Source organism: Lates calcarifer, linkage group LG12 (genome assembly GCF_001640805.2).
Source record: "Lates calcarifer isolate ASB-BC8 linkage group LG12, TLL_Latcal_v3, whole genome shotgun sequence".
NCBI lineage: Eukaryota > Metazoa > Chordata > Actinopteri > Centropomidae > Lates > Lates calcarifer.
The window spans coordinates 9,257,938-9,273,116 of record NC_066844.1 but is presented as its reverse complement, the minus strand read 5'-3'; the positions used below and the strand labels follow the sequence as shown (position 1 = coordinate 9,273,116).

The window sequence follows — 15,179 nt, the reverse complement described above, 5'->3', positions numbered from 1 at the left end:
TATAACACATCTCATTCAAGAAATGCAGCTCAATAAATAATTACTACACAAAAAATTCAGAATAAGGAAATTACATGGACCAAGTGCTTCACATTGAAAACAGGCACAGAATGAACACAGATGTTGTCATACTGAAGGTCAAAGGTGTTCTGTGTAGTTTGTCTTATGACAAAAAAGAAACTAACCAAAGATGAGTTTATAGACAATGTTTTTTCATAATCACAATAGCACAGCAAACGCCACCACCTCTACCCTTATGTCAGTTGTAAGTATCTTGTCATTTTCAAGTAAACAAATGAAATGGATGAGTATGATGGAGCACCACTATGGCTTTAAGGTTAAGATCAGTTTGAGCCTAGCTGCGGACTTTAGCTGCATCCCCCTCTCTCTCCATAATTTTCTGTCACATCCCCACTGTGTATAATAAATGCCCCAAATCTTTGAATATGAGTTCTGTGATCATAATATAAACTTAAACAAGACATTAAAATTTGTATTTAACTCAAGCCTTGCAAATGAACAAAATTAAGGAAGAACTTATTCATGTTGTAGGCTGCTCTTAGTTATTACATTTTTGATTTTTAAACCCGACAGCACTGTATTACTGTATCTACAATACATATCTTGGTGACAGCAGATGCTACTAGGTGGTTTGAGTGAATCTCAATCTCAAATGGAAAACAGCTGTGGCTTTCCCTGTTGCTTGAAGATGATGAGTTGTTCTTGGTTTGATTCTTTCAAAACCACCAACCTTTTCAGTCCTTTATCCAGACAACTTAAAACACTGAAAGTAGTTTCAGCAACTGAATAAATAGCCTGCTGTCACAATGACTACTTTGTGACCACACTTGAAAAAGCAAACCAATTTTCAGTAGATGTTGATGTTGCATAAGGTATTGGCTTTCAGTCTGAAAGACAGAAAGAATCCTAATTTCAATTACTCCAGTTATTCAGTTATTCCAATAAACAATGTAACCAATACCACATTTCAATTAGGAATTTGCTGAATCTGCTAAAGTACAAGTATGTTAGGACAGAGTGTTTTGAAAATAACTTTATTGTCCATAAGAAATAACTGTGAAAAGAACAGGACATTACACTGCTTGCATTCTGTTTCTCACTTCCAGCTCACAAGGTTTGCACTGCTGAAACAACTGCAGAAATCAGCCTCTATACATACCGTGTAGCTATGTATCTCTAAATGCCACATGGAGTATTATGGATATAGATTTGCTGTAGAGGTAATAAATGTTCTAACATTAAAGAGCAGTTATATTTGTAATACTTAACAGTTACTCGTGCATTCTTTTGACAAACCTGAAAAACTGTGCAGTGAGAACACAAGCTTCCACATAATGGAAAGAGAGAACATTTTCTTTAATTTTCCTTCTGCCATAATTTAAAATAGTCAAAAACATAGCCCATTTTCATAAGTAACAGTAGAATTTAACTGAAGACAAGCCTCAGAATACAATAGATCAACTTATTTTCCTCAACAGGTTTCTATTAGTCAGGCAGAAGCACTACCACAGAGTCCTTCAGAATGATTAGGAACTTTAAATATCAAAGGCCAGCTAACCTTATGTAGAGAAAAACACCGGTTTTGCAACATAGTCACAGTTTTATTAATGAAAGCCTACTTAAAGTGTAAAAAAAAAAAAAAAAAAAAATTAAAGCACTTATTTATATATGGACACTTGACAAATTCAAGCTTTTTGTTTTTAAATTTCCATCTGTCATCTGTCCAATTCAAGCATAGCTGCAGCTTTCCTCAGTGCCCGAGAAGCCCAGTGCCTGTAGAGTAACACAAATGATTAGACTGAATCAGAACTAAAACACATTTTCCACCAAAAAACAAAACAAAACACAAACAACACATATACTATAAAATTAATAAAATGTAATATTTTAATAATGAAAAAATCTGATTAACAAGATAAGTCTGATCAAGCGTTTTGTCAACTTTCAGTGTGTAACAGCTGTCAAACTGTGCTATATAGACACAGTTCAGTCAGAACTCAAAATGTATTAATCTTCATTACCAAGCCTTAAAAATAGGGTAAAATTCATACCTTCACAACAATAAATTCAAGAGTGCATTGGAAAATTTACTACGCTGTGAGATGCATGAAACAATTCTACACTTAAGATGTAGTGACCATCAGTTTCCTGTATTCTGTGTCACTCTGAAGTCTGGATCCAGCAATTTAAATACAACAATGAAGTGTAGTGAGACTGATTATCAGCGTTGTCCCTCTCAGCTTTAATGCAGACCATTAATGTAGACAATCAGGAGATATTAACTTCCAAAAAGAAAAGAAAATTATTTTCAAAAACAAATGAAAAAGTATGCTCACCTTTAAATCCCTCTTCAGGCATTCTCACTGTGAAGGAAGGATATATAAGGACAGCACAGTCATAATTTGTTTTGTTTTTTTAAATCAAAGTAAATGTAACAACTATAGTGGGGGTGAAAATAATGCCACTTACCCTGATAGACATCATCCATTGCAGCATAATCTGCTATTGGCTCATCAGCCTGTGAGGAAACAATGGAATCAATGTTTTTAATTAAAGGTAAATATCTGTAATTACCATCAAGATAATTTCATGAAAAGCTGAGCTCTGGCCACCAGGAAATGGTAGGATGTACCTTTAGACAGATAATGCTCTCTGGAATGACGCCCAGACTACCCAGAGTGGCTGAGTCATCTGTCAGACTTTTTCCATCAATGGAGAGATTCTGGTCAAACGGAGCCACGGAGAAGGCATGCATAATCTACAAGGTCAAAACCACAGTAAAGTTTGTTTTACGTATACAAATGACTTATTATGTGCAACACTTTATCCAGTCATATAGAGCCCTCACCTGTATTTTCAGCTCTTTAAGTGTTTGATTAGCTGAAACAATGAGTGCTTTCTCTCCTCTGAGTTTCCTGTGCCGGGTGCTTCTCCTGATTCCACCTAGTTTGGTCACGTTGGTCACAGGAGCAGCAGCTGCTGTTGCTGCACTGCCTTCACACAGCTTTAGCCGCTTTGCACCATCTTGTGACTGAAACAAAGTGATATGATTATTAGTTACCAGGGCTGATAAAGGGTGTTGAGTGTCTAGTTTTGCTTTTCTTGACACAAGGAGTATTTGGCTGCTTTAACTGCTGTTATGGTGGCTCATTCTAGTGGTCCTGGTATAACTGCTGGTAGCAGTCAGTGGATGTGTGTTGTACAAGGGGGCTTCAAAAAGTTTGTGACATAGCTAAAAATCATATGGAGTGATTTTTATCTCAATGCACCTGTATGTTCTCATACTTACGTGTCATAACATGTTCTAACATGAACCCTTAAATGCATGTTGCAACGCAAAAATAAACATGATAACTTAAACAGTTTTTTCAAACTGTCCTTTTACCACAAACTTTTTGAAGCCAGTCTTTAGTCTACTGCTGTAGCATGGTGAACCTACCTGGCTGAAGTCTGGGTCTTTCTCTCCATCAACCTTTGGATGTTCTTCTTTCTCCTCCTCTGCTTCAGAGCTGCTGGCATTCATCTCTGGTGCTGCTTCCTTTATCATCTTTATGCATAGGACAATGCACACACAACATTAATGACTGCACCAACAATGGAAAATGTTGTCTGAATGACCTAAAAAGTCCTGTTTGTCATACCCTCTTGTCTTCGATGACTTTGCGGATGTAGATGGTTGCCTGGGTGTACTCTCTGAGGTCTCTCTGCTGCTGGAAAAGGAAGCTCTCTCTGCACTCCCAACACAGATCTGAACACATAAACACACACCCACATCAAGTAAATCAGGAATATTAAGAAGCAAAAATAAGTCAATGCAACACTCTACTCAATATTTGTGGAGTTTCAAACTGTGTAGTGTTACAAAGTGACTTTAAAAAGTAAACAATTCCACCTGCATAATTCACTTTCAATTATCCAAGACATTTAGACATAGAGTCAATATTGGAATCCTTTACAGAAACTGTAAATCAAAGGTCATTACAGCTGCTTCCCTCCAGGGAAGACAATACAACCATTTTAAAGCCACATTATATTATTACTTTTAAATACATGAAAAAAGGGCATTGCAATAAACATTGTAAAATTGAGCCGTAAACATTTGAGGTGAACCATTTTTGATAACTTTGCAGTCTTACCAGGTTGAGTGGTGTATTCTGTGGTTAGACCACTTGGTGTAGTTTGTTTGAAGCAGTGGATGGAGATTGGCTGGTCCACAATGAAGAGTCTGCTGATCACCTCCCATTCGTTAGGCCAGAGCAGAGCTATACTGTGCAGGACAAACAGCACAACATGAGACCACAGCAGTGTCCAACCAGTGCTACTTCAGGTCAAATCTTCATATATTTTTTTTAAATTACTTTAACCTGTCCAGCTAAAATACAAGCTAAAGGTCTTTTTTCAGTCAGATCTGACTTGACCTTTGCTAAATTCTCACAATAGCTGAGTTAGCCTGGTTGTTCAAAACTGGCTTTGAAAATGTTTTGAGGAAGTGGGCGACACTGACATAACTTGTCTTGTAAACATAACTTTTATTTGGTTATAACTCCACATGGCACATTTAAATAAGCAGAACTCACTGTTGTGCATCTCCATTGATAAGGGAGTCGTAGGTGAACATGAAACCTCCGTGGGGGCAGAGCAGCAGAGTGTTGCCCACATTAGACACTGGAGAGGATTTTGTGGGTCGCCTAGAAACCACACAGATGGGAGAAAAAAAAACATTTGATGCACTGACATGCAATTTCACCAGCAATCATATTCAACATGATTAGGGGCTGCAAAATCTCAGAAATTCAAAGGGTCAACAGCAATGCCAACTTGATAAATTACAATCAATTTTAGTCATCTGATATTCATGGAAAATTCCTTTTATTAAGGCTGCCTATGGTCAAAGTTCATTTTCACAAAGTGACAACAAACACAGTAACATCATTTCGTTCATTTCTCTGTTGAAACAAACATACCTGATGAATTTTCTCCACTCATCCACAAAAAACAGGGGGACTATGTAAAGAATGTCTGTGCCCTAGAGAGATAAACCAGAAAAGACTTACTGTCATGACACTATGTTGTATAATACAACCCCACCCCACCCCCTCACTTTCACTTTGCAGCTGCAGAATGACAATTTTCCCACTTCTAATGAAGTTATTTCTGTGAGGACAGTATATGACTCAGGGAGATGACAGTTTGGTGCTTGGCTTCGTGTCTACCTGAGGCCACTTGGTGAGTGTTGGTCGATTCTTTTCATGGAAGAGGTTGAGCAACTGGTTCTTCTGGTCCAGGGCCATCATCTTACTGACTGCCTCATTGTCCTTTTCCTCCTGCTCTAACGTCTGGACACACAAGAAGGATAATTCCACAATTATTCACTTTATTTCCAACAGCTCTACCTGTGGACTTTTTGCTGTATAACTACTTGGGTTGATTTATTCTTTTAAGTTAAGGAGTTAAAGTGGAGCAGCAGAGCCTAAATAGCTGTTGTAGCTAATCTCCTCAAAAATGTAACTACACATTGGGTGATTGAGATAGCACAAGAACTGTGATTGGTCAGCTTGTTTTCTCCATCAAATGGTAGAGATTGCTCAAGCAGGTTAAAAAACTCTTGGTGATGTCCTTCTCAATAACACACCCCAAACAAAGCCATATCCACTAATCACAGTCATTAGACAAGGCACACTTTCCCATTGATAGTGCAAGTGAACCAAAGAATGTTAATACAATCACTCTAGTTAACTGTTGCAATAGTACTATGAAGTGGTGAAAACCAAATCTGAGCTGTAAATTAGCTACAGCAGACGCACCTACAACAGGGGCAGCAGTATATACAATTTTAATGTAAACTTTGAGGAGATTTTTTTAGAAATATAGGGGTTAAAACAAAAAACAAGAGAGAATTAAAAATGAAAGATGCAAGTGAGGGGTCAGTTTAGCATGCCGCTTGATGGTTTGTCAATGTCTACTCACCAGGCACTGCTGACAGGACTCTTGGTTTTGGTTGAATTCTGGAGCTTTGGGGAAATATGCCCTCAGCTTGGTCCAAACTTCAGAGGATACCAGCTTCCGTTCAGTCTCCAGAATACTCAGACCCCCTAAAGCAGGAACAAATATACACATTTAAGAGCCAAAAATTTAACTGTGGATGTGTAACAGAACCCATAGTTACTATAGAGGGTACCAGTAAATATTATTTTGTTTAACAATTTTACAATGTCATTGTAAAAGGTCTGATTGTTGATGGCTGTAGAGGCTGCTGAGGGGAAGGTACCATGACTGCAGACAATGTCTTCATTGAAAGTCTTCATCTCGTCCTCGTTGCCCTCCGAGAGGTCTGGGCCGAACTCTACAATCAAACAATTCACCAAGAATGTTACCACTCAGGAGTGCTTTGTTAAATGTAATACTAAAATACAAGAAGAACTCCAAACAGAATTATTCAGTGGGGCATAATGTGAATCATCCAGTGTCTCAATGTTCTTAGCAATATGACAGACAAACACTTAATGAACGCTATAGGGGCCCAAACCATTGCATATGCCACAATTACTGGTTCATTTTTGTATTTTTTTGGTCTCGTCACACCCATTCCTTCTACCTTTGCTGTTGTTGATGTGTGGTCCCTGTCCATTGGTCTGGCCATTGCTGTGTTTGGTTTCATGTTCATCCTCCTCCAACTGTTCCAAAGCCAACTGTCTCCAGCTACGCAGAGATGCTTTGCCCACCCAGTACCCCTCACCACTGAGAGACACACATAAATGCGCATGCACACACGCACGCACACGCACACACACAGCGATAATAAAACTAAGATTACATTAGAGTGTGATTCTGTATCGCCCCCTTGAGAACTTAGGGCTTTCTCCTATACTTTCATATTTATACACCTATTTTCTCTCTGCTGTATCATTAATCACTATTGGCAGCTGCCACAACACTAGAGAATGAAATCATTACAATATAACTTGATCTGAGCTTGACCTGATGCGCAACACCACAATTCATTAACCTGACATTTATCCTGATTGTATATACCTCAGCGTGCGCTTGACCAGGTTGGAGACTTCCTTGTAGTCTTCATTGAGCTGGTTCTTCAGCCGCAGCACTCTGCATCGCTGGCCAACACACTCCCTACAAAGAGAGGAGTCTGAACAAACACACAAAATTGTGATATGTAAAAATGTAGAAGACAAACATGGTTTTAGGAGCAGTTAGGATTAGAGACATTTCTAAAGACTGAGATGTACTTCCAGCAAAAAGTTTCTCATCTAACTGCAAACAAGTGCATCTACCATCAACTACTGATGTTAAAGATTTGTCAGTAGGGCTGTGACTTTAAAATCAAGTTTGGATGAATATGAGGGGACCATGCCCTTTGTAAGACTTACCATCCAGTCTTGGCCCCCCACCATAGCGCTCGTAGAGGAGCTGAGCAGCTTGCCGGGAAACCCTCTTGGACTCTCCCACCTTGTCTGGGTGCAGTTTGCCGTGAGAACACAGGAAGAGGGAGTTATCGATTTCTTTTGTGGCAGTGGAGTCATCCAGCCACTTCTTCAGCCAGTCCAGGGGGATAAACTCATAAGGCTCACCTGAGGAGAGAAAGCAGAGAAGGCCATCAAACACAAAGAGGTGGAAAACATCTGATTTTGAGGCTTACCCTGTGATTAAGCTGACTCTGTATATTGCCCCTTCCATATCCATGTATAAATGCATGTATGCATGTATGGAAATTGTATGGAATCAAACGCCACTACTAATTTCCAATTCACAAGTGACTGTGATTGGAAAATGTTCCTATCATTCAACAACATCAAGGTGCAGTATTTGCATTGCAAAAATCACAAATCCTTCACGTTCAGTAGAGTGTTGTGGAGCACTACTTGTATTACTTGTACAAATTAAGCAATATCCCCCATTACTTTGACTGCCCCTTAATCACACCGTCTATACTAAATTACATTTCTTTGTTGTTTTGAACTAAAGGTCACAAAAATACTTCAGCTCCATTAAGCATTTCTGTAAAGACTGTGGACTGTGGGTGATCAGAGAATGTTTTTACTGACCGTCTTTCGTGGGTAAAAGCTCGTACAGTTCCTTCACCTCCTCATGCTTGGCCTTGCCTTTATCTACGCTCTGTTTTCTCATGTCTGCCATTTCACTGCACCACTCCTCAAATTTATGGTTGTCTTGGTCCACCAACCTTTGGAGGAAGGCTGAGAGCCAGGACAGAAAAAAAAAAAAAAAAAAAGTTAGACAAGACAACACCATCCAGATGGTAGGTAGGACTGGGTGCAACTGAATTAATTCGAATGATTATATTTCCTATGAGGACTAGATGGATACAGATGGATCTGGACTTGAGGTAAGGCCCTATATGTATTTTTTTAAATGCAAAATGATGACAGCTTGGCAAGTGGTTCAGGTCTGTTATTGTTCTTGCTTAAGTGTATGTATGTATGCATACTAAGCCCTAAAAACAAATGTACAGTGGCTTCAGAAAGTATTCAGACCCCTTCAATTTTCTCACATTTTGTCATATTGCAGTCTTATGCTATAATTTTAGTCTACCCTCAACACCCATAATGACAAAGTAAAAACACTTTGTCATTATGGGGTGAAAACATTTTTACTTCAATTCTAAGCATCATGTCTGGAAGAGACAGACATGACACTTAGAACTGGTTGTCCTTCTGGAAGTTTCTCCCATCTCCCCACAGGATCTCTAGAGCTCAGCTCGAGTGACAATTGGGTTCATGGTCCCCTCTCTTACCAAGGCCCTTCCCCCCAGTCACTCAGTTTGGCCAGGCAGCAAGCTCTAGGAAGAGTCGTGGTTGTTCCAGACTTCTTCCATTTAAGAATTATAGGAGCCACTGTGCTCTTGGGAACCTTCAATGCAGCAGATTCTTTCAGCTTTCCCCAGATCTGTGCCTTGACACAATGCTGTCTTTGAACTCTGCAGACAATTCCTTTGACTTAACCGCTTGATTTTTGCTCTGACAAAATCTAGATTTTATTTCTTGGCTATAAAGCTGAACCCCAGAAGTAGGTTGTATTCTATTAAAACCTGTTTGTCTTAATTCTTTGATACAGACAAAAAAATAATTATTTGGGTCAAGAAATGATGACAGATAAAAATTATTTAAAATTCCACTACTAACCTGGCACCTCGACATTGGTCCTGGAGGGATCAGCGCTCTCCTCTTCTTGGACCTTATACACCAGCATGTAGGCATTTCTAGAACAGTGGTAGCCTTTACTGCACTTTGGCTTTCGTGTCTGGGACTTCACTGTCTCAGCTAGGGACCAAGACCAAGAAGGAGGAGAAGCAACTTTGAGAAAGTATATACATTTACAGACATGACACTCAAGTCATGTCTTAACTTATAATTCTTTATTTTACCAAAGCACCAACATTTTCTACAACAAACATCTTTACTGTGACTGAAAATTTCGGCTGTCAACATGATGTTTTTTCAAAAGAAATGAAAAATATTCCACATTACCACAAACACTGGATAACAATAAGAATGTTGCCTACAATATAACACTACATAAAGGTTTCCATGAATTTCAGGAAGGTGGAACTGTTCAGTGTATATTGAGTGCTACTTACCAATGTCCTCCTCAATGCCAAGCTGAAGCTTCTTGCCTTCCATCTTCTCAATTTCCTCATCATTGAATTTGTACCAGTCACCAGTACGAGCATCCTTCACATGGGCAATATAGTGGCCTGAGTAGGCACTGATTCCCCGATGGATCAGCACAGCACTCAATTCATAAACACACTTCTGGTCTGTAAGAACAGTCCAAACATGCATCAATATCAGCATGTTTACTTTTTAAATAGTCATCAACAAAAATAGTCAGCTTTGGCAGGCAGTGAACATGCTGTAACAGTACTCTACCACCAATATGAAGGTACCCTGCTCTGACAGTACGGACCACATTGTTTTGTTTGTTTGTTTTTTTTTTAAATACATCTATCTTGCTTTCTGAATTCAAATGACTTTGTTTAAGTCCTTTACACTGAGAGAGCTGGCACATGCCAGTATGGACTAACTGGCAAGGGAGAGTGCAGAATGTGAGTGTTGCAGAGATTCATACTAATACCTTGTTTTCCTTCCAGGAAAGGCCCCATGTCCAGCTGCTCTGGAAAACTGATAAAAGTGTTCAGCTTCTTCTTGTGGCCCGTTTGTCTGGAGAAGACAGCACAGTTCACTAAATCCTCTGCTCTCATACTAACAGACAACAGGCACCAATGCCCTAATTGTTAATCTAGTACTTGAACTAAAAGAAGCTAAATAAAGTGGTTTTAGCCCATTAAACAGTAATCTAATGAGAGAAAATACTGGCATTCCAAAGTGATACAGACTATTTTATCAATGTTATATGTTTTTACACAGTGCACCAGAAAGTGATGGCTGACCTATCGAAGACAAAGCGCATGAGCTGCAGGTTGAGGGTTGGAGGAAGGCTGTGCAGTTTTATCCTTCGGGTGGCGCTCTGTTTATTCTGACAGTTCTCACAGAAGTAGCGGTTCTCCCCATCCAGCTTCTCCTCCTGCAAGGTGGACAGATAAAGTAATTTAATGTTATTCTCTTTTAAACAGACCCAATGGGCTGAGAGAAATTATGTTTCTCTATGAGAACTGAGTTCATGACTTCCTCCCACAATTATTAGGGATAAAGCAATATGATCATATGACACACCACCTTTATTAAAAAAAGCACTTTGTAAACATTTTTAAACAGGACAGCTCACTTACAGCTGCATGACACACTAAATTTAAGGAAAAACAACTATGTGCTATCTGTTCTTTAAAATACACTCAAGCCCTAAAATCCAGCAGGTAAGAGTCAGCTGCAGGCAAGACTGGTCATAACAAAGTCATTACTGATAAAAACAAGACGCATGTATGATTCTATTGCAGCTTGATCATAAATCTGCACTGGTTTTAAATGATTCTGTTGATGATTTCTGTTGAGGCTGCTGCTTGACATTTCACATTAGTATATATGTATATGTATACATATGTATAATAATTGCTGAGTTTCCACAAGTTTCCACACACATTTTGTTGAAGCAAGATCCTGACTGTATTTCATCCAGATCACTTTCTCACATTTTCCCCCCAAATATGGCAGACTTTCAATACAGAAACTGATACAACTTTTACATGCACATGAATTGATGTTTTACATGTCCCCATGATTTTAAGTGTTGACATACTCAACATTTCACAGTATACACATCCCAAATATAATTTACTGTAGCAGCTACTCAGTGGGATTGTGGGAAAAAAGTTACCTTAAGGAACTCTGTGACACACTCTGTGAGGTTCTTGTGGCCCTGGATGTTCAGCTCCAGCTCATAGAATCGGGAGGGCAGAGCAGATGATCGTCCACACTGGTTACAACTAGAGAACAGCCAAACCAAGAAAACAGATTCCACCACAGCAATGTAGAAAATGGCTTTATGTATGGTTTATTATTTTCTGATTATTTTGTCTATGGAGTCAGCTTTGCTTCACTTATAAGCCTTCAAAATGCAATGCCAATTTGAAGGATTTGAATGTAATACATGTAGAGTCCTAAACTCCTAATACTAAAAATAATTCCAAATCAGCAAAAAAAAAGAAAAGAAGCTATATGTCATTGATATGTGATTCTAGACCCAAGCCAAAGAATGACTAATAAAAACATGACCTTTACATTCACTAAACTGACCTTTATAAAAATGCCTGCTATCTAACTTGCTCCATTAATATGACATCAGCAAGGCTTCCAACTCCCTAAAGAATGTAAATAAATAGCTATTAAGCCTAATCTTGCCTGTGACTGGCATCCCAGCTGATAAAAGCGTTACACAATCACACAGCTTGACTTTTAAAAAAATGTCCCTAGGAGAGAGGAAGAACACGTCTCTCTGAGCAACAAGAAAACTTCAGCTCTGCAAAAGCCTATCTAGTCTGTATTCCACATTACTGCATTCATTCATCACATGACAGTCTAAAAGAAACTTGTAATACATCCAATAGTCCAAGAATTGTTAACTTATTTTTATGTGAGAACTGAAAGGCTAGCCAATACAGTTGCCACAGTAATGAGCCAAGGCCTGACACTTCACTGAGGTTCATCTTGTAATAAACCAGCAGAGAAGAGTTTTGCAAGTCATGAAAATAACGCAAAAGAGACAGTTTTTACATAAAACAGAGCAGATGGGAGTTCACTGAACAAAAACGATAAGAATAGAGGGCAATGGCAGAATGCTCCACAACATCCTTCCACAGGTGAAGGTAGCATAAATAGCTAAAAACAAATCATGAAATTTTGAGGAAGTCTAATGTTCAGTGCTTTATCATATGATACTTTTACCATTTAGGTATAAACTTGTGTTGGGTTTTAGAGTAATGAGTCGTCTTACACAGTAACGTAGGAGAACTGTCCACAGAACTGCCGTTGGATGACATTCTGCAGGTTGGGGTTCTTTTGCTTGGATAGTGTATCCTCCAACAGAGACAAGAAAAGCTTTGAAAACTCCTGGGCATCCTGAAAATCAACACAATCAACAGATCAACACAAAAGTTATCAATAAAAATTTTGATAATTTGACAGTTGTTCAAATTTCAAGGTATCACTTTGACTTCTGTGAACTTCTGATGGGTATTATTTTTGACCATCTACATACTGAGGTGATATAATGCACATTTCTACAGAGACATACACAATTCTCACAATAAGGAAGACTTGGGAAGACTGGACCCTAATAAAATAAATCATCTTTAAAACCATGATACTAACCATGTATTTCTAAGTTCAAATTTCAATAATTTGCCAGGATGTATGTGATTCACCTGCTGTTGTCCTGTGTCCAGACCCAGTGCTTTAACCAGCCCTGAAGGATCTATGTACTTCCTATTGCTGTTCTGCAGGAGTGCAAACAGATACTGCAGATGCTCACAGATGGACTGAGGCTCGTAATCTGAAAAAGACAGATGTTTCAGAGGATGAAATGTTTTCATTTTATGAAAAGGTAAAAACCTACAAAGCAATCAAAGTAGGAGAGTATAGTGTGCTGATGGTCTCAGTCACACTTAAATACAGGCCAACGTGTAAATGGGCCCTTCTGTGCCTCCTGTCAGATCATTTTAATTTAATTATACTCAATATAAACAAATGTCATACCCTCTGAATACCTGCTTTAATTTGGGCAAAAAAAAAAAAAAAAAAAATCAAACAATGTTATAAATAGTTATTTAGGTATTGCTATTACATTGCTGATGGTATATACACTACTTTTGCACACGAAAGTGAAAATACTTAACAAAATCTGGTAAACAGATGCTGACTTTAACCGGAAAATAAACAAACATTAAGAACAGCCCTCTGTATTTAGTTTTCAGTTGTACCAGACTCAACGTTGTGTTCCTGTGCTCTGGAATTATGGCACTGATAAAGGCTCCTTCGCAGTTCTAGGTTGTGGAACCACACTTGCAGGAATGTGTTGACATAACATGTTGCACCCAGGTTGGTCAGGCCAACAAATGTGTTCTGAAAGGAGGCAGAGACAGAGAGAGAGATGGGATCAACTGCCTATTTAGATATTCCACCAGCTCTGGTCACATCTCTGGAGTTGAGCTGTCCATTTACAACATATTTGTAATCAAAAGAAAAGAAGACATGTGAAAAAAACAATTAGCAGTATGCACACCCAATAAAAGAGATACCTTGTCTCGACGCTCTGAATTTGGGTCATCAATATTGTGAAAAGCATTTTCATCAATCTCCCCCAGCCACGCCTGTTCACCAATACCTACAAGACAGTTGGGATTCCCTTTGCAGTTCCTCCTGCAAAAGGATGTCATGATCATTAACTGCATTGTTTCACTGCCAACTTAGGAAGTAGTAATCCAACTATTAATCAATGATGTTCTGTATACAGAAATACACACACTTAGAAATTAGCCTTATATATGGAGTTAAAAGCCACACAGCAAGATCAGGTTCAGGAACATTACAGCTGTCGGAATTATTGCTCCTTGTGATACGTACTGTCTACCATCGTTTACATTTGAGCTATATTGTGGTATGACAAATTGAAAAGTAGAGTGGATTCATACAAAGTCTAGAGAGCAGCTCTAAAAGCTACGAAAACTTGTCCACAAACAAGGAAACAAATCAGACTTATGATGCACATTAGCATCTCTCTGCGAAGCCGGCTATTAACCCCACAACTTTAAAATCAAATTTAACTTCTGGTATTTTTACTAGCCCACGCTAGCACAACAGATGCATGTTGTTCAGAAATGTTAACATCGTACCTGCAGGCTCCTCTCTTGCAGGCCGGGAGATTAACGCGATATGCTAGCTCGATATGCTCCTGTCTGATATCCTCTGGTTTCACCGTTTCCACCCAGCGCCAAGCCGCTTTCTCCAGCTGTATGCGGGGCGCCATAATCCTACGATGTACCGTTGACCAAACAGTCAGATATATAGGTCGAAAAAGAAAGAATGCAGTGGCCCAAGGTTAGCAACACGGTCTCTATGAATGCTAACATAGCCGGCTAACAGGAGCTAAATAAGTTCTCGCAGGTCATAGCTTGATTCTTACGCAGCAACCTCTCGTTAGCTATGTAGTGCTACTTAACCTAGCCAACTAATATTACTATCCTTCACTACCCTATTTAAAATTGAAAAGTGAGCGTATCAGACCTAATCTCAAAAGCACACAGAGCAATGAAATACAATAAATCACGACAAACAGTATTTGCAAGGTAACGTCAGAAGTAAGGACTACCCTTGTGCTAACGTTAGCTAGCTAGCTAAAATGTAGCTAGCCCGACAGTGTTAGCAAGTCATTTTCCCTGCACTTTCCATTTAACGCTACCTGACGCTAACGTAACGAGTTTATTGTGTTAAGGTCAAATATTGTCGAACCTTTCATGCGTGCAGCTGCTTCACCAAAATATTTATGTATTTTCACATTTTATTCACGGTTTATTTTAGATTTAGCGCCCTTGCGTCAGTTTATAAATATATTATTTCTCCGCTCAAAATCAGCACGACGTCAACAAATGACGTCGGTGACGTCTCTTTGTTGTGACTGGAGGGATGAGCGGATGTTCACCGATATCAGCCACAACATTGCACTCACACACACAC

At 39.0% G+C, this 15,179-nt stretch overlaps 1 protein-coding gene across 3 annotated transcripts; it reads right to left on the bottom strand.

The window, feature by feature from the left end:
- Nucleotides 1-1,039: 1,039 nt before the first annotated feature.
- Nucleotides 1,040-15,108, bottom strand: usp48 (ubiquitin specific peptidase 48). Of its 3 annotated transcripts, XM_018661767.2 has the most exons (28): nt 14,955-15,106; nt 14,339-14,476; nt 13,745-13,865; nt 13,427-13,568; nt 12,872-12,999; nt 12,442-12,566; nt 11,326-11,434; nt 10,445-10,578; nt 10,129-10,214; nt 9,632-9,811; nt 9,177-9,314; nt 8,082-8,231; nt 7,407-7,607; nt 7,054-7,165; nt 6,617-6,759; nt 6,290-6,364; nt 5,989-6,113; nt 5,235-5,357; nt 4,986-5,047; nt 4,599-4,709; nt 4,158-4,288; nt 3,663-3,769; nt 3,461-3,568; nt 2,870-3,052; nt 2,654-2,779; nt 2,491-2,539; nt 2,358-2,384; nt 1,040-1,794 (listed from the first exon to the last, which is right to left on the bottom strand). In XM_018661767.2, exons 2-28 carry the CDS (start codon nt 14,470-14,472, stop codon nt 1,772-1,774), a joined length of 3,153 nt encoding a protein of 1,050 aa, XP_018517283.1. In that variant the 5' UTR covers nt 14,473-14,476; nt 14,955-15,106; the 3' UTR covers nt 1,040-1,771. The 3 variants fall into 3 exon arrangements, 2 of the variants coding, with proteins under 2 accessions (XP_018517283.1, XP_018517284.1); XM_018661768.2 differs by lacking the exon at nt 14,955-15,106 and having other exon boundaries at nt 14,339-14,894; XR_007814299.1 differs by lacking the exons at nt 1,040-1,794; nt 2,358-2,384; nt 2,491-2,539; ... (1 more) ...; nt 2,870-3,052; nt 3,461-3,568 and having other exon boundaries at nt 4,158-4,283; nt 14,955-15,108.
- Between the last annotated feature and the right edge of the window lie 71 nt (nt 15,109-15,179).